The sequence below is a fragment of the Epinephelus lanceolatus genome, chromosome 3, assembly GCF_041903045.1.
Source record: "Epinephelus lanceolatus isolate andai-2023 chromosome 3, ASM4190304v1, whole genome shotgun sequence".
NCBI classification, from domain to species: Eukaryota; Metazoa; Chordata; class Actinopteri; order Perciformes; family Serranidae; genus Epinephelus; species Epinephelus lanceolatus.
Genome location: NC_135736.1, coordinates 49,426,869 through 49,445,414, shown reverse-complemented (window position 1 = coordinate 49,445,414; position 18,546 = coordinate 49,426,869). Strand labels below are relative to the sequence as shown.

Here is an 18,546-nt window from a genome sequence, read left to right as displayed (position 1 = left end):
ATTGGATCTGTTCTGCTGCAGGTCAGCTGGGGACAACAACACTGTCAATCAGCCTCCAACATCAGCTTTAACTTCCTTTAAATGTACCCGTTGGTTGATCTGTTTACCGCAAAACAAATCTACCTACAGGTACAAATAGAGTAACCTGAACCCATCTACAAAGAGAGAAATCATGTGGACACACACACACACACACACACACACACACACACAGCACCTCCCTTTCTCCACTCTTCACTGTACAGAGCTGATTGTCTTCACTCACAGACAGCGAGCGACACAGAGAGACATCAGAGGACGAGCAGAGAGTGGATTCTGTTGATTTCGTCAGCATGAGGTTCGAGGAGGTCTTAGACGATGTTGGTGGCTTCTCCAAGTTCCAATTCATGCTCCTGTTCATCCTGTGCTTCCCCCGTGCCATCCTCCCCCTCCACTTCCTCCTGCACAACTTTATCTCTGCAACACCTCCTCACCGCTGTGCCCTCGGGAGCCCAGAGGACGGAGATGGGATGTCGCTGAGCTCTGACCCAGAGGGGCTGGCCCTCAGGATCCCCCGTCAAGATGACGACTCCCTCAGCTCCTGCAGAGTCTATGACCCCCCTCTGACCTCCGGGCTCAACCCACAAAACAGGACGGCACCTTGTCCCCATGGGTGGATCTACGAGCAATCACAGTTCAGCTCCACAACGGCCACCGAGGTAAAAAGAATAAGATATAGAATTTTCATTTATTGAAGCATTTTCTTCTCTGTTGCCTGAACCTGACCAGAGAAGTGGATTTCAGTGTTTGTTATACTGGAAGTCAGACTGATACGTTACACATTGTGATGTAGGCAATATGTTGAAACTTGACATGTCAGCCCTTAATAATGTGTGGTTATATTTAGGCACAGAAACCACTTAGTTGTCATTAAGAAAACATTATATTTGGGCTCAAAATACCCAGATTTGGTGGCGCAGGAGAAGCCGTTGATGTCTTGGCAAAAAACAATAGCTTTGCGTGGTACAATCACGGGTGAAAAAAAACAGCGACGGGTCGTTAAAAAACAACTGGTTTTGTTGTTTGTTGGTCTCGGACTGTGCTCTGCAGCTTGGTGTCACCATCCCCTCCACCTTATGATGAGAAAATCAGCACATATACTGCACCACATTAGAAATGCTGATACGTATGAAACGTACAAATGTTACATATTCGTGATTTGTAGAAATGTACAATGTCGATATTTTCTTCCAGCAACTGGGCTGAATGCTAATCTGGGTGACAGCTGCAGAGGTCAATGAAATACTGACAAACAGAGACACAGTGTTTGGAACATGAACCCTCATCGTTAAGTTTACACTGTTAGAGAACACATTTGTTTTTGCATCATTACAGTCATGTTTTATCAGCTGTTGATGTGATGATTGTCTGTGGTGTTTCAGATCTGATTGGTTGCTGCAGTCTGCGGTTTGAGTACAAAGACGTATTTCATGTGTTGTGAATTTGATGAGTGGTGAAGATCCATGACTGAAACAGTGCGTGTCCAATAAACTCAGTGTTTACACTAATCTCGTGCGTTTGTCCAGTCAGTCCAACTCTCAAATCTCAGTGTTATGAGGGGTTATTAGGTTCTTCAACAGAGGAAGATGCCTTTTGACACAAATAGGACAGTTTTTAAACCAAACCAACAATTACTTTGTGGAGAAGTCAAAGTGGTGAATTATTGTAACCAAAGAACAAATACTTGGTGCTTCTCAAAGTCAATGAAGCTTCCTTGGTAGGACGGATCCTACAGAGGCTAAGCAAGACTCTTTGCAAGCATTCGGTGAACACACATTGGAGCAAGCTAGCGAGTGCCCAGGTGTGCATCACTGAAGAGGCCCTGCCTCCAATACCGGCAAATCATACGCAAAGAATTGTGGGTACTTCATGCCCACTGAGGATACACACATGCATCCTTGGAAATTCTCTAAAGAAAGGACTCAGTCCTGGGTAGAATTAGGAGGATCCTTGATATTGGAACAGTCCTTTGGTGGGATTTAATGACGTAGCCCTCTTGAATTTCAGCCATTTAAGGATCCTTCCTCGACTTTGAGGAACACCAACTGACTCAGAGGAGACGCAACAAGATGCTGTTCATTTTTAACTGAACCTTGTACTGTAAAGCCTAGTTCAGACCAAAGACCTGCAACGAGACGAGTTGAAACATGCAACCACTTGCAATAAGTCATTCTACAACGTTGTAAAAACCTGCCGCTTCACAGGAAGTGACCACCGTGAGACGGTGTATCATCTCTAGTCAACAACTCTCTGTGCTTCTGATCTGTAAAATTGACAGGAAGTGACCACCATGAGACGGCGCATCATCTCTAGTCAACAACTCTCTGTACTTCCGTTCTGATTTGCAGCTTTGCACACTGTGAGGACAGAAACAGAGGGCTCTGTGGGGACGGAGCACCTGCTGCAGCAAGCCAACATTTGACCAGCGGACTTCACTACAAGCTGATTGGCTGTTGAAACAGGTGACGTGCTTTAAAACCAGCCGCCGGCCATTTGACCAGCTGAGTGTCAGGTGACACCATCAGCCGGCTTGAGTCGAGCTCAGACCGGCCAGTTCACACCGCTGACACTTTTCTGTGTGACGTTCTGAAACAGTTTTGTCTCGTTGTGAATCTTGTCTGAACTGGGCCTGAAACATCCCGGTGGTTGAGGAGGATTCAGGTTTATGCAGACGTCCTCTGACACGCAAGAGCAAAAAAGTGGAAACAGCCATTCAATTCCCAGGAGCAGTTCTTTTCAATCCTTCAAGTGGCAGCGTGGCCGACATGCTCACAGAGACAGTGTTAACTAGATGATGTTTAGCAGGTGCATGTTTACCAAATACATTGTCTTTATTTGGCGTGTTAGCATGCTAACATTAGCTAAACAGCAGTAACACAAAGTCCAGCTGAGGCTGATGTGAATGTCATCAGTTCTGCAGGTATTTGATCATAAACCAAACATGTTGACCTGATGATGGCGCTGGATAAAAGTCACCACGGTTAATACTGTCCATCCTGAGGGGAATGGGATGTGGTTGGCGTGCCACCTTGGAGAGATGCCGGCCAAGCTGCAGACCACTGATCGAGACAAACAAACAATAAAAATAGTGGTGATTTAGCGCCTGTGTTTCCAGCAGCTTTTCAGACACCAAACTGTTTTGTAGCGACCATGTGCTGTTTATCCAGCGGCTTTTTAGGTGACATTGCTACATTTCCTGCCAGGATATTACCCACCAAAGCATGATCCTTTCTAATCATTATCAACTGCTGTTTGTGCCTAAACATAACCACGTCAACCTCAGCGTTGCTGAATAAAGTTTCAACATGTCTGCTGCATAATACTGTGCAACATAATTATCCATGGTTTGCAGAAGTGTGAGGCCAACATTTTTACTGGCGACTGGGTTGTGGACACAAACCTCTGGAGGAGCGGTAAAGAAAGTGGGGATGGATGCGGTGCGCTGTTGGTTGTCAGCTGAGTAGGCGGTCCTTAGATGAGCATTTGGAAGTTAGTGATCAAGTTTCTTAAGCTGTAGTTCCTCTAATGTCCACTAGATGCTGTGGGTATGATGCGTACACCTCCATCTTCTCCCTACAAATACAAAGTCAGTAAAGTTGTTACACAAAAGTTAAACTCAGAAGTTGAATTCACTCGTTTAGACAGTCAGATGTGAAAATAATTTCACAGTGATCATCAGTGACGGTTTGGAGAGAGGTGCGGTGAGAGGTGTGTCTCAGACAGACAGGTGTTGTGCAGCCTGCGTTTGAACATGTCTGTCTCTCTGCAGTGGGATCTGGTGTGTGACGACAAACAGCTGAATCAAGCTCTCGCCACGTATTTCTTCCTCGGTGTGACGCTGGGATCAGTTCTGTTTGGACAGCTTTCTGACAAGTGAGTTCTTCGGGAGTCATTTTGTTTAAAATCCTCACAGTCACCTGAAACTGTGACGCTGCAGGAGATCAATAAAGTTGTTAATTATGACCAACATCACCTCTGTCTGCAGCACCAATGACACCGTGGAAAAACATTAAAGCATCATTACTTTAGTAAATTAATGTTATATTATAGCAACATGCTGATACTTAATGATTCAAAAGTAACGTTCCCTCTCAGAGTGTTAGAAACGTTACTGGTTTGTTATCATCCTCTCATAAACATGAAAGCAGCATTTTTGCATCAGTACTGGTGAAGTGGAGCTGATTTTAACGGATTAATACGATGATCATGTTATATTTTTCGCTGCAAACTAAATTTTCCTCTTGTGGATAGTTATTGATTAGTGATGAAATAATGGAAAAGCATATATTTTGATTACTGTATTACCAGGAGCTGTCTTGTTTGACTGAGTCATTGTTGTTGTTGCTGTGGACCTCAAGAAGAATAGATGCTACACTGCAGTAGCTTATGGGGATCCTCATAAACTTAACAGAAATTTTAAAATAAACAAAAATAAATTATTCAGATTTCATGAGAATTTGACTAATACAATCTTTAAGGTATTAAATTATCAAATGAGCTCTGTGCCCAACAGTCACAGCTGCATAATGATCACATTAAGATAGACTTTTCGACTCCTATGAGCCTCAGAGGGGGCCGCTGCCCTGAACACCCGCACCGTGACTCACTGTGTTATTAGTTAATGTGTGCAGCACCTTTCAACAACAAGGCGATTCAAAGCGCTTTTCAACAACAAAGTCAGCTGCTGCTCTGCTGATACAAACGTGTGTGTATGTGTGTGTGTGTGTGTGTGATAACATCTGCAGATTCTCCACATGACTCTCTACATTGAATAAAACCCAAAATATCAGTAACCTCATCATAATCCCTTGTCATTAATTACCAACACAGAATGCTGTCTCCACATGATTGTGTTGCTGCACACACACACACACACACACACACACATACACACACACACACACACACGGTCTGTGTGTTTGTAATTGTAATTGTCACAGAAAAATAATTTCTTTTTTCTCAGACAAGGAGATTTAAATCTTCATCAGCATGGAGTCTGCTCAGTTGACAAGGACTTCCCGTCTATGTCAGCTCAAAAGTTCATTCTTGACATATTTACGAAACAATTTCACGTCAAGGGTCATGCAGGAGCTGTTCTGCAGCTTTTCATCATATCAAATGATCTTCAAATAAAAAGAAAAACCAACATGAGCTTGTGAGGAGTCCTCAAAGTGCTCCCAGTGTGTTTTTGTTTAAAAAATGTGCATATTATGTCCTGCTCTTTCAATCAAAGTCACTAGGACAAGCTCCAAAAGTTCCCAGATGATGTACAGTACAGGCCAAAAGTTTGGACACACCTTCTCATTCAATGTGTTTTCTTTATTTTCATGACTATTTACATTGTAGATTCTCACTGAAGGCATCAAAACTATGAATGAACACATGTGGAGTTATGTACTTAACAAAAAAAGGTGAAATAACTGAAAACATGTTTTATATTCTAGTTTCTTCAAAATAGCCACCCTTTGCTCTGATTACTGCTTTGCACACTCTTGGCATTCTCTCCATGAGCTTCAAGAGGTAGTCACCTGAAATGGTTTTCCAACAGTCTTGAAGGAGTTCCCAGAGGTGTTTAGCACTTGTTGGCCCCTTTGCCTTCACTCTGCGGTCCAGCTCACCCCAAACCATCTGGATTGGGTTCAGGTCCGGTGACTGTGGAGGCCAGGTCATCTGCCGCAGCACTCCATCACTCTCCTTCTTGGTCAAATAGCCCTTACACAGCCTGGAGGTGTGTTTGGGGTCATTGTCCTGTTGAAAAATAAATGATCGTCCAACTAAACGCAAACCGGATGGGATGGCATGTCGCTGCAGGATGCTGTGGTAGCCATGCTGGTTCAGTGTGCCTTCAATTTTGAATAAATCCCCAACAGTGTCACCAGCAAAACACCCCCACACCATCACACCTCCTCCTCCATGCTTCACAGTGGGAACCAGGCATGTGGAATCCATCCGTTCACCTTTTCTGCATCTCACAAAGACACGGCGCTTGGAACCAAAGATCTCAAATTTGGACTCATCAGACCAAAGCACAGATTTCCACTGGTCTAATGTCCATTCCTTGTGTTTCTTGGCCCAAACAAATCTCTTCTGCTTGTTGCCTCTCCTTAGCAGTGGTTTCCTAGCAGCTATTTGACCATGAAGGCCTGATTGGCGCAGTCTCCTCTTAACAGTTGTTCTAGAGATGGGTCTGCTGCTAGAACTCTGTGTGGCATTCATCTGGTCTCTGATCTGAGCTGCTGTTAACTTGCCATTTCTGAGGCTGGTGACTCGGATGAACTTATCCTCAGAAGCAGAGGTGACTCTTGGTCTTCCTTTCCTGGGTCGGTCCTCATGTGTGCCAGTTTGGTTGTAGCGCTTGATGGTTTTTGCGACTCCACTTGGGGACACATTTAAAGTTTTTGCAATTTTCCGGACTGACTGACCTTCATTTCTTAAAGTAATGATGGCCACTCGTTTTTCTTTAGTTAGCTGATTGGTTCTTGCCATAATATGAATTTTAACAGTTGTCCAATAGGGCTGTCGGCTGTGTATTAACCTGACTTCTGCACAACACAACTGATGGTCCCAACCCCATTGATAAAGCAAGAAATTCCACTAATTAACCCTGATAAGGCACACCTGTGAAGTGGAAACCATTTCAGGTGACTACCTCTTGAAGCTCATGGAGAGAATGCCAAGAGTGTGCAAAGCAGTAATCAGAGCAAAGGGTGGCTATTTTGAAGAAACTAGAATATAAAACATGTTTTCAGTTATTTCACCTTTTTTTGTTAAGTACATAACTCCACATGTGTTCATTCATAGTTTTGATGCCTTCAGTGAGAATCTACAATGTAAATAGTCATGAAAATAAAGAAAACGCATTGAATGAGAAGGTGTGTCCAAACTTTTGGCCTGTACTGTATGTGCTCATTTGCATAATAATGACATCATCACACATTGGGTGCAGCGATCAAGCCATATAAACAGGTAGAGAAAAAAATCTATCTCCCTGCAGGACCTTTATGTATTATGAGACAGCAGTGTGTGGGTGCTACATGTGGTGGGTGTACTGTTCTTAATTATACTCTGACAGAAATGGAAGCATGGCAGGAAGCTGTTAGGTAAAGTTAGGGTTTCTGTCAGAGGAGTCTGGTGCCTGTGGACGCAGGTGGCAGCAAAACATCTTAAGCCACATAAAAATAGGTTGAAGTCAGTTGAAGTGTACGCTATCATTATAATATTGTCAGAACTTTACTCGCTGGCAGACAGCCCTGTACGACAGGAAACTAACATTTTACCAAGAATTCTACCTAACAGTGGAGTGGTCCTCCGCTGCCCCTCGATCAGTTAGTTAGTTTTTGTTATAGACCCTTTTAGTGCCGACATCACGATAACATCACGATGACGTCATGTTATCAGCTGGAGGTGCAGCTGCCTCTCCCCCACAGGGCTGTAGGCTCCATAGGAGTGTTAAAATGTGTTTGTCTTGTTGTGTTATTGGGAGCCAGAATAGAAGGAGTCATGGCTCAAAACCAGCCGCCACTGCCCGTCAACAAAAACAAAGACAACTATGGTTAAATGTGATAAGACCAAAGGACTGGACGGAGGCCATCATCAAAAATGCTCACATGTGCAGCGCACACTTCATATCAGGTTAGGGAAAAAGTATTTCCTGTTGTAGGGATGAATAAGGTTATGTGTATTAAGGGTTATCATGTCCACCTCATCAGAAACTGGGGAGGGATTAAGAGGAAGATTGGATTTCTCTGCAACGCTAACTTTTTAGCACATTAGCTAACGTTAGCTTCCATAGCAAAACAAACAAGTGTGGTCCTCCTTTGTAAGATTGGCTTCCTGTGACATCATCCATCCACTGAGTGAGAGCATACAGGTCGGCCAGTCTGGTCCCGTTGGTCAGTGTTTACTTATTCAAGTAACACTGGCGGTCCCGGAGAGTGAGTGACCTGACATGGTGCGTTGGTAAATTCAGTCTGACGCTCTACACTAAAATGAGAGCCCTGTTGGTGGAAGAAACGCAGCGTTATATTTCTACATGAATGAACCAACGCTTAAGTTAATCACACATTCACTCCGCTCGGCGCTCTGCTGCTCTGTCTCCACAGACAGAGTGTCCAGAGTGCGCTCTGCCACTCTGAGAGTGCGCTGCTCTGGATGGGGTCTGCCCATTGGTTCGACATCCCATTGTTCCGACCACATTAAACCCATTGTTCCAAAGCCCCGTTGTTCCGAAATCATCATGATGCCCTGTGGTTGAGGTCTGGTTAGGTTTAGGCACAAAAACCACTTGGTTAGGGTCAGGGGTTAGGGGTTAGGAAAAGATCATGGTGTGGGTTAAAATAAAAAAGAAAGTGACAAACACATAAACTGTGAGTCTGCTTCGCCTCAAGCCTTTCCCAGCTGACCCAGAGCCGGTCGCGGTGCACCATCAAGGCAGAAATACGCCCGCCGGGAGCCGTTCAGCACCGCGGAGAGCTCCCCACACAACCCGGACCCCAGAGTTAATAGCAGGAGGTTATGGTGTTTCACTCTCTCCTCTCTATGACACTTGTATCTCGACCAGTAGCCTACCTTTGTTGCGTTGCTGATCCTCTATGGTACACAAATACAGTATAGCCTAGTATAATCACATGTCGGAACAACGGGACGTCGGCCTAATGAGAGGTCGGAACAATGCTACGGCACCCTCTGGATAACCCAACGCTACATTCAGACAGCGCTCCCAATTTATCAACGCTCCAGTTTGTGTCAGAGTGTGCTCCCACACTCACAATGAGTGTTTCTGAACGCACCACTCACATCATCTTCCTCCATCGTCTAAAACAAGACAACACAACTTGTTAGCTAGCGCTAGCTAATGTCTGTGGAGAACTGTTTTGCCTCCAGCTAAGCCCCGCCCACCCAAAATGTCATACTGTTTACTGACAGTAACAGGGTCTATTGTGTGACTTTCAGAACTGACCCCCGGTCACGGTTCTTGTCTCCCTCTCCAAACTGGGTAACACGCAATTCAGTCAAGTCAGGGAGGACTCTTGGCTGTGTCCTTCCTGCTGTGCGGGCGGCCCCAGGCCCATCATGTGCCTGCACAAAAGGAGAGAGGGGGAGAGACTCAGAGGAGCCATGAACTGTGATCACTCTGAGCAGCGTGCATGGGAATGAAATACAATACATTATAATATGTTGGAACATCTTTGTTACTTTTTCCCTGATGGTCTGAATAAGTCATTTAATTCGTCGCTAGTCACTTTTTAGAAATAAAGTGGTTAAGAGGCTCTGACAAGACGCAACAAAGTTGGCAACATGTTTCGATGCACAGTGAAGTGGAGCTACAGTTACAGCTCGACCAGGCCATTTAATTAGTTTAATTTAATTTACAGGTGACCTAGTACGTCACAAACCAAACAATCAGCAAAGCTACCAACCAGCTACAATTAGCTTATTTTACAACATTTAACTCTTTCAGGTGACGCAGCATGAACTGTGTCTCTGTGTCCGTCACTCAGTGTGCAAACATGATTGACACAACATTAAGTCGTTTTTATTTTTAAACGTGTTCAGTTTCGGATAAAAAACATGGACTCAGTGTGCAATGACCTTAAATCGTTTTTCTCTGATGTCATGTAAACGTACTGTGATTTGATGTGTGTGTGTTGCAGGTTTGGTCGTAAGTCGATGCTTCTGGTGGCTTTAATGGCCTCCACCACGCTGGGAGTCACCTCGGCCTTCTCAACCTCCTATGTCATGTTCGCTGTCTGCAGGGCGCTCTGTGGTGTGGCCCTCAGTGGGCTGTCAATCATCGGCGTGGTCCTCAGTAAGAACTCGATTCAAAACAGAAAAGCTTTCATTTCGAGCTCACGTCAGTGTCAGTGCCTACCTACCATGTTTTCATTGTTACTGTGATCTCAAAATCAAAACCTTTATAGAGTTTTAAAGTTCTATTATTTATTTTTAACTGTTTATTTTCTCTATAATCTCTTTTCTGAATATTTAATCGTTATCATACAATTGTGACTTCATGGTCTCATTAATGTTGAAACTAAATGATGAGAGCAAACACTTCCACAAATGTAACATTTGCTGCTTCACAATTAAAGCTCTCTAAAAGAGGAGCAAACAAGAACCCAACGTGCATCAAACATCCATCCAGAGGGGACCCAAACAGGCCAGAGAATAATTAGACCTGATCGTAAATGCTGTCCACCTGAGCGAAAGCCTAATCAATCATTGAAAGCTGAAATAGCAGAAACATAATACTGACAACACGTTATTTGTTATGCTTATGCTCGTGTTATTTATGACCACAGGTCAAAATCTTTTGCTGTATTTAAAATCTGTTTTCTGTTCTCAGAGAAATCTTAATGTACTTCACTGCAGTCTGTTTGTCATGGCTCACTTCCTGCTCAGGTATCGAGTGGACAGACGTGAAGCACCGGACCTTCACTGGCACCGTCATGAGTTTGTCGTGGAGCGTGGGGAACATGCTCCTGGCCCTGCTGGCCTACTACATACGAGACTGGAGACACCTGGTGCTGGCGGTGACAGCGCCCTGCGTCGCTGCCATCATCTCCTGGTGGTGAGGTGTTAGGAGGAGTCTCTGTTCTTCATGCTTACAGGAAATATCTTTGTGTCTCTGTGTTTTTAAAAGCCAGTTTCCCCCATCACTCTTTAGGTGGCTGCCGGAGTCGGCCCGCTGGCTGCTGGCCAATGGCAGAGTAGAGGAAGCCAAGAAGTATCTGGTTCAGTGCGCCAAAATGAACCGGAGGAACGAACAGACATCCAGACTGGACACTGAGGTACAACTGACTGACTCAATGTGAACATCCAGCATGAATAAACTGACAAGGTCAATATCAAATCCATGTTTTTGCCACACTGGCAGAGGAGCCTTTAACTACGGTGGTGGACACAAGAACATGAATGTCCCTATACGGAGCCAGTTTTTGGTTTGTCCGTTCAGGGCTTCTGTAGAAAGATGGCAACATGGCATAGACCAGGATCCGCTTCCTATGTAGATACATAAGATATACAGTACAGGCCAAAAGTTTGGACACACCTTCTCATTCAATGTGTTTTCTTTATTTTCATGACTATTTACATTGTAGATTCTCACTGAAGGCATCAAAACTATGAATGAACACATGTGGAGTTATGTACTTAACAAAAAAAGGTGAAATAACTGAAAACATGTTTTATATTCTAGTTTCTTCAAAATAGCCACCCTTTGCTCTGATTACTGCTTTGCACACTCTTGGCATTCTCTCCATGAGCTTCAAGAGGTAGTCACCTGAAATGGTTTTCCAACAGTCTTGAAGGAGTTCCCAGAGGTGTTTAGCACTTGAAACCATTTCAGGTGACTACCTCTTGAAGCTCATGGAGAGAATGCCAAGAGTGTGCAAAGCAGTAATCAGAGCAAAGGGTGGCTATTTTGAAGAAACTAGAATATAAAACATGTTTTCAGTTATTTCACCTTTTTTTGTTAAGTACATAACTCCACATGTGTTCATTCATAGTTTTGATGCCTTCAGTGAGAATCTACAATGTAAATAGTCATGAAAATAAAGAAAACGCATTGAATGAGAAGGTGTGTCCAAACTTTTGGCCTGTACTGTATGTACATATATGTAATTATTCACTGAAGAAAACAAACCTATTAAATTATATCCCCTTTATGCAGCAATTTTACGTTGCTGAACATGGGAGCTGCTGGTCTACGGCTGCCTTGTTGGGGTAGTGTGTTTGTGTTATTGTGTGACTTTGGTGTTTTGAAGGGTTAGTTTGGTTTCATCACAGTCACACAATAACACAAACACATTAACCAGTCGAGACAGCTGTAGACCAGCAGCTTCCGAGTTCTGCAAGGTAAAATGACTGTTTTTGTGATAGGAGAGCAGAGATACCGGCATCTGATCCTTATCGGAAAGGGCTGTGAGGCAGAAGGTTAAAGCAGTGAAAATATTCTAAATATGTAGACTTTCTCAGCTGCCTCTAGCAGCCTGTGGACTGACATTTACATCAAGGACTCCAAAGGATTTGACGTTACGCGTGCTCCCAAGTGCATTATTGCCTCTCTTCAGCTCCTGAACATGTGCTATTAGTGCACGATCATCCACCTGCAGGGCTGAAAAGCTGTCGTTTTAGATGTGCACGAGTTCCAGAGCCACCATTTTAGACTTTTACATGCGGGAGTTTGAGAGGGTGGGTGTAGCATACCCTCCGAAAGATGGTAAGAGACTTGACTGATGGTTTTAACATTTATTGCTGTTCCACAAAACCAGCTCCATAAACCAACATGAGAACTGACAAAACAAAGAAAACAAAGCAATCACATTTCTGTTTCCACTTCTGTCCATAATAAATGGTAAATGATCACAGTACTTTCTCAGACAACTCAACATTGTATCAAGCAATACACCGCCAATTCACCAAACAGGCGGGCAAAAGAGTTAGCATACTTTTCGACACAAATCATAAGGTAATCACATAATCACCACAGGCACAACACACACCAACCTTATGCCTCCTCGGGGGGTTACCAAAATACACTCAGCCTTCGACGTTTTTATCATTAAGTTGCCGTTGCCGCTTTATTTTCCTTTGTTTACCTTAAACTTTTACCATTTTACCCTTAGCTCATTCATTCCGTAGTCAAGTGGCTTTGTTTTGTTCGGCAATACAACACAGGAAGGAAGTAGGAAGTAATGGTCTTCAAAATAAAATCTCACTGTTTAAAAACGTAACCATTATCTCCAAAACGGGCAAAAATATACATATAAAAGTGAATGAAATTACATCTTCTTAATAGCAACACAAATCATGTAATTTATATTTAAAGAACTCATGTCAAAAAATGCATCTAAAGCAGATATTTGTTTTTCAAAATTGACCTTCAAACAATGCAAGCTGCCCTCTGGTGGACAAAACGAGAAACAGCAAGCACAAAAAACAAAATGGGGTTGCTACAGTGGGGTATCCGTTAATCATTTTTTAATGTGGCCAATCAAGGGCTCACAATCCCATGCTAGTCAAAAACTTATCAGTTTTAATTCAGCCAATCACTTCACGGTAGTCAACATTTTAACTAGCTAGCTTTGCTAGCACTAGCTAATATCTATGTTTAAACTCCCCAATCATAACAGAATTTAGTCACTTCAACCACTGCTCATTTTAGAAGGACCCCAGCAAGAAAGCTGTTCTTGTTCTTTGTTTAAATTATCGGACATTTAATCTAGTTGTTTGTTTCTGGCTGCCAGCATTAGCTAGAGTAGCTAGCACGCTAGCTAAGTTAGCTGAGAAGTCATCTGTTTCCACCTTAAAATGTTGATTAAGAAAGTTGTCATTTGTTGTACTTTGTTGAGGAACAAGTCCGCCTGTCTGGAGGGTAGGGGCACGAAACCCCCAGGGAAAAAAATGGCTCCACATCCAGGAGTGTGTGGACACTGGAGGAAAGCCGACAGAACCTGCCGACCTCCGGCCATCCCTCTGGTTCTTTGAGGAGAGGAGCAGAATATAGTCTGGGTCAGCGGGGTTTGCTGGAGGCAGCTCATGGGCTTAGAGCCAGGACGCTTGACCTATCCGGATGGGCGTATTTGTTCCTCTGGACCATCTGGAAGATGATTCAACTTTCAGCTAGCTAATGTGGCAGCCAGAAACAAGTATCTATGATCCATCGTCTGTTTGATAATCTAAACAAAGACCACGTTTCCTTGTGGTGGTCCTCCTAAAATGAACAGTGGTGAAAGTTGGTGTATTCTGTAATGATCCATGATTAATAAGCAGACAGTGTTAGCTAGCAGGCTGGTGCACTAGCTAGTGGCAAAGGTTTCAACTGATACTTGTGTTTTTAGGTGGCTAAAATAACATTTTGCTGCCGCTCAGCCTCCGAGGCGGTCCTCTTGTCTGCTTCTTCAAACTTCAAACTTCGAAAAAATCTGAACTATCCCTGTAAATAAAAAGAGTGGCGACTGTGACACGATGCTGCTGTTGTGGGAATAAACATATTATTGAATTTTTCGAGAGGAAGGGATGAGTTTGGATGATGATGTTTTTTTGTTTCATAATAGTGACCAAGATGTTAAGGAGTGGTAAAACAAACTGTTTCTCAATGACCTCAAACATCTTTGACAGTTACGTGCTGTTATGTCTCTGTGATATCTGCAGCTCTTCTGTAAATGTGCTGTCGTGTCAGTGTTTGACCGTGTGCTTACTTGTTTCAGGTTCTGGGGAAGGTGACAGTGTCTGAGGTGGCTGAGAAGAACCACTCCTACCTGGATCTGGTCAAAACACCTCAGCTGAGGAAGATCACCCTGTGTTCTGGATTGTTCTGGTACCAAATCCTCCTCTGACCTTTAGACCTTAACAAATGCTGTCTGCTGCTGTGAGTATTCAGACTGACTGTGTACCTGCAGGTTTGCTGTTGCCTTCCTGTACTATGGGATCAGCTTCAAGATCTCAGGTTTTGGCGTCAGCATGTACCTCACACAGTTCATTTACGGTGCCATCGAAGCTCCTGCCAAAATCCTGACCTTCTTCGTGTTGGACTGGATCGGTCGTCGGAACGGCCAGGCCTGCTTTCTGATCACAACAGGAACTCTGATAGGAATAAACACAGCTGTACCTTTAGGTGACATCACTTCCTGTCTCTACATACGCATACACTACTGTTGAAAAGTTTAATCTGCCGCACCAGGCTTAACTGGGTCCAGTCAGATGTCGGACATCAAATAAAAGTGGAAGTTTGAATCATTTCATTCTTCTTTTGATGTAAATAATACATACATTATACTGTTTTTTCTCTCTGCTCAAAATTGTGTTTGTTGAAGGAAAGAAGATAAAAATCAATATTAACGTGATTCTTAACTTTCCAGTGGTAAAAAATATAAACACTTTGAGGTTTTGAGCCACAGGTCCTGTATATAACCCCATCTCTGATCATCTGCTTCTCACTCAGAGTACTCTGTGCTTCGTACATGCATCGCTGTGGTGGCGAAGGGTTCCTCAGAGGCAGCGTTCACCACAGCGTTCCTTTACTCAACTGAACTCTACCCAACTGTCCTCAGGTAAAACCCCGAATTAAACCACGAGGGACATACAGGACCCTGCATGCGATGCCATGACAACAACAAAAATGGAAGAATGGAAGTATTTAATCCTGTACTGAAGTAGAAGTAACAATATCTCAGTGTGAAAATACTCTGTGACAAGTAAAACCACTGAATTAAAAAAAACTGAAGCAGCAGTGTGTCAGATTCAGGGAGATTTAGTGGAATCTGGCAGTGAGGACTGCAGATTGCAACCAGCTGAAACTTCTCCTGGTTTATGATAATTCCTTCAGCGTTCGTTGTTGAGGAGATTTCTTACGGGAGCTGAATTATTCACAGAGGTCTATTCCTCTCCAAAACAAACAGACCAGCTGATTTAAACCAGTAAAAACACTAAAGCAGTTTAATGTTACAAAATCAGTGTTTTTCAATGCTGTCATCGTGAAGGGGCCTCTTACTGCAGTGGCTGATGCAAAAATGCAAAAATCTAGAGCCAGTGTTTGGTTTGTCTGTTATTTTTTAGGCCTTTAGCTAGCTGACTACGTTAGCTTGCTTGCTTGCAAATGTTATCACCAGCAAAATACGATCTGAGTGGATCTGTTCGATGGTTGGCTTGCCATCCTTAAGACCTGTCTCTGTTTTTCTCTGGTAGATGCATGGTTAGAGGGCCGAGGGGACTTGTTTTGATTCCAGTTCTTGACCGCTACTTCTTCTTCTTTTGACCAAATCACGCTTTGTGTAGCCAACTCAATTTGCTCTGAACCAGCTGATGGAAATGTGCTTAAGTTGCATTTGTTTTTGCACCATCTCAAAAGTTATCTTAAATGTAGTTTGATAATTGAATGAAAACACGACTTAAGTTAAGGTTTCTTCATCTGACCCAACATGTTGGACCTGTTTTAGAGAAAATGTATTTATTGCGTTATTACGACTAAAACCAGACTTTTAAAATCCATATAAACATGTTAGTCTGACTGAAATCGTACTAAATCGAATGTCTTAAAGTCGGACGAACACACCTAAATAATGCAATTGGGAGTTTAATTCCTCCTGCATGTATACAGTCAATCAGACCCAAACTGGCCGAGGCGCTCTGAGCATGCTCCACAGTTTCCGCCCCGGGCTTTGACCCGGAAGTCCAATAGCATTAAATGTGTAAGAGAAGAAGAAGCCGGTAACAACATGGAGAAATCTACATCCAGAGCCGTGACTTTTTGGACGGACCAAATGTACAGAGCTGTAAAGTTGTCCACCATGGTAGCAGTTAGCTGCTAGCTAACCGTAGCTAACTTGTTTGTCCATTGTTTGGTCTGTGACGTAATAGGTCAACAGGAAAAAGGTCCAATACTAACAAGCTGAAAGGGGGCATATCTCCACCTATCGTAGAGGAGTCGCACATACTTGGCTCAATAAATGGATTCCCCTCCCGTGCTTGTATACTGGGACAAGGACAGTAGGCCAGTTAGATGTCCTCGTCCAGCTGGGACTGTAGCTCCACTTCACTGTGCATACTGACTGACTGACTGATGTCCTCTGCTGCCAGATAGACAAAACACATCGGTGGTAAAGACTTTGTTCTGTCTTTATAAGCACAGCGTTAAACTGAAGCTCCTGGTTGTGTCGTTGGACAGGCAGTGTGGTTTAGGCTACACCTCGTGTCTCTGTCGGATTGGGAGCTCCGTGGCACCAATGATCATGCTGCTGGAGGACGTCTGGCTTCTTCTGCCACCACTGATCTTTGCTGGGACGGGGATCGTCAGCGGCAGCTTGGTCTTCATGCTCCCGGAGACACTCAACATCCCTCTCCCTGAAAACATCTTGGATGTTGAGGAGGGAAGGTAGCATATACTGTATATGTTTTCTGATGTTTGTCTTTATACCGCTTCATCTTCATTATGTGGTCAAGACACTGATCTGTATCATGGAGTTTGTCCTTTGTTGCTGTCTTCATTGTCATGTAGGTTTAGGCAACAGAACTACTTGGTTAGGGTCAGGAAAAGATTGTACACTGCAGTCGACTCACGTGACAAAGTAACACTGAGGCGAGAGGGCAGGCGCATCGTAAAGTTCAATCTAGTCTACTTTATGCAAAAATAGACGGGACAGCGCTCTGTAACCCCTCCCCCCTCGAACTCGCTGCAACACTCCCACCATGCACTGCGCAACTGCTTGACCTGCTCTCCATAGGTAATGAATACAAAGCATCGAGACGCGTGTGTCACTAGCTCTGGTGGAAATGTCATCTTACTGTTAATCTGTTTACATTTCCGGCATTGTGTACATTTGGTTTTTGCTTTTTTGGATAATCTTTACTTTAATATTTTGTAGGCATGTACCATACTGAATATTTTTGTCGATATCTGATAAATAACTTATTTGACTCATAACCAATACCAATATATCCACTTTTTCCCCACCTAATTAAAGTGATATTAAGTCTCTTCTGTAGTGGAATTAACATCATATAATACATACATACTCTTATTGTGACGGCCCACCAGCAGATGGAGTAGAGTGTGTGATATTTATTCATTCATTGTGCTAAATATGTAAAAGCATGTTGGCCGATTCTGATATTTTATCATAAAGCCAATATTGTCCAATACTGATGACGTGCTGATGTTACTGTGCATCGCTAATATTTTGTTTATTTGCACTCTTTCCTGCTTTGCACTGTAACTGCTGCGTCTTCTCTCTCAGCTTAAGTCCAATCAAACACATACATTTAACTGTAGGCATCTAGTTTTACTGTCCAGTTATTTAAGGTTAATTAAAACCTCAACCTCAAAAATCACAATTCTCTGTGGTATAATTTTTTTCTTTGTGGATGATAAAATAACTTCTTTTCTTCATTTCTGTTTAGACACCGGCAGAGTGACCTCAACGGAGATGCAAAGATTGAGCTGAAGGAAATAAACTCTGGAGACACGGCAGCGTCACAGGACAACTGATGAGCTGCAGAGTTTCTCCCTGGTAGCTAAAAGATTAATTCTGTCTGCAGCCTGATGTGGACAGATGACCTCAAATGTATGTCGGAATAAAAATGTGTTGAGAAGAACAGACATTAAAGACTTGTTTTAAAACCTTCAACAAGCTGCTGACGATACTCAGCTGTCAATCAATGACAGTCAGTGCTGAGTTTCAGGTGACACTTTGAACATCTGCTGATATCAAACTGAATACAAATAAATTGTAGACATTTCCTTCAAATTCTTTATTCTGGTTCACTAAATGAATTAAAAGGCACACTGTGACACAGTATTTAACATAGCTTTTTGTGTCTATCATGGTTGGTGGAGAGCTACATATGAAAACAAATGAAACCAAAGTAAAACTACTTTATAGATACTGTAAATAAAACCAGACTCTCTGTGAGGCTGTACAGTGCTGCTTTAATTAAATGCCAAAACCAGCATGCTAACATCATTACAATGCCAGTTCTAACATGCAGATGTTAGCAGGTACAATGTTT

The 18,546-nt window shown here is 43.1% G+C and overlaps 1 protein-coding gene across 1 annotated transcript; it reads left to right on the top strand.

The window, feature by feature from the left end:
* Positions 1-220: 220 nt before the first annotated feature.
* Positions 221-18,349, top strand: slc22a7a (solute carrier family 22 member 7a). The gene is made up of 10 exons (XM_033624776.2): positions 221-698; positions 3,809-3,912; positions 9,693-9,847; positions 10,441-10,609; positions 10,706-10,829; positions 14,250-14,359; positions 14,442-14,656; positions 14,984-15,092; positions 16,706-16,912; positions 17,938-18,349. The coding sequence occupies exons 1-10, from the start codon at positions 333-335 to the stop codon at positions 18,023-18,025; spliced, it is 1,647 nt and encodes a 548-aa protein (XP_033480667.2). The 5' UTR covers positions 221-332; the 3' UTR covers positions 18,026-18,349.
* Positions 18,350-18,546: the final 197 nt, after the last annotated feature.

Excerpts from the sequence above, each read along its gene's own strand:
- slc22a7a (XM_033624776.2), top strand. The coding sequence starts at position 333 with ATGAGGTTCGAGGAGGTCTTAGACGATGTTGGTGGCTTCTCCAAGTTC. Across the intron at positions 9,848-10,440 it reads AATCATCGGCGTGGTCCTCA|GTATCGAGTGGACAGACGTG; the intron begins GTAAGAACTCGA and ends CTTCCTGCTCAG. Across the intron at positions 16,913-17,937 it reads TTGGATGTTGAGGAGGGAAG|ACACCGGCAGAGTGACCTCA; the intron begins GTAGCATATACT and ends ATTTCTGTTTAG.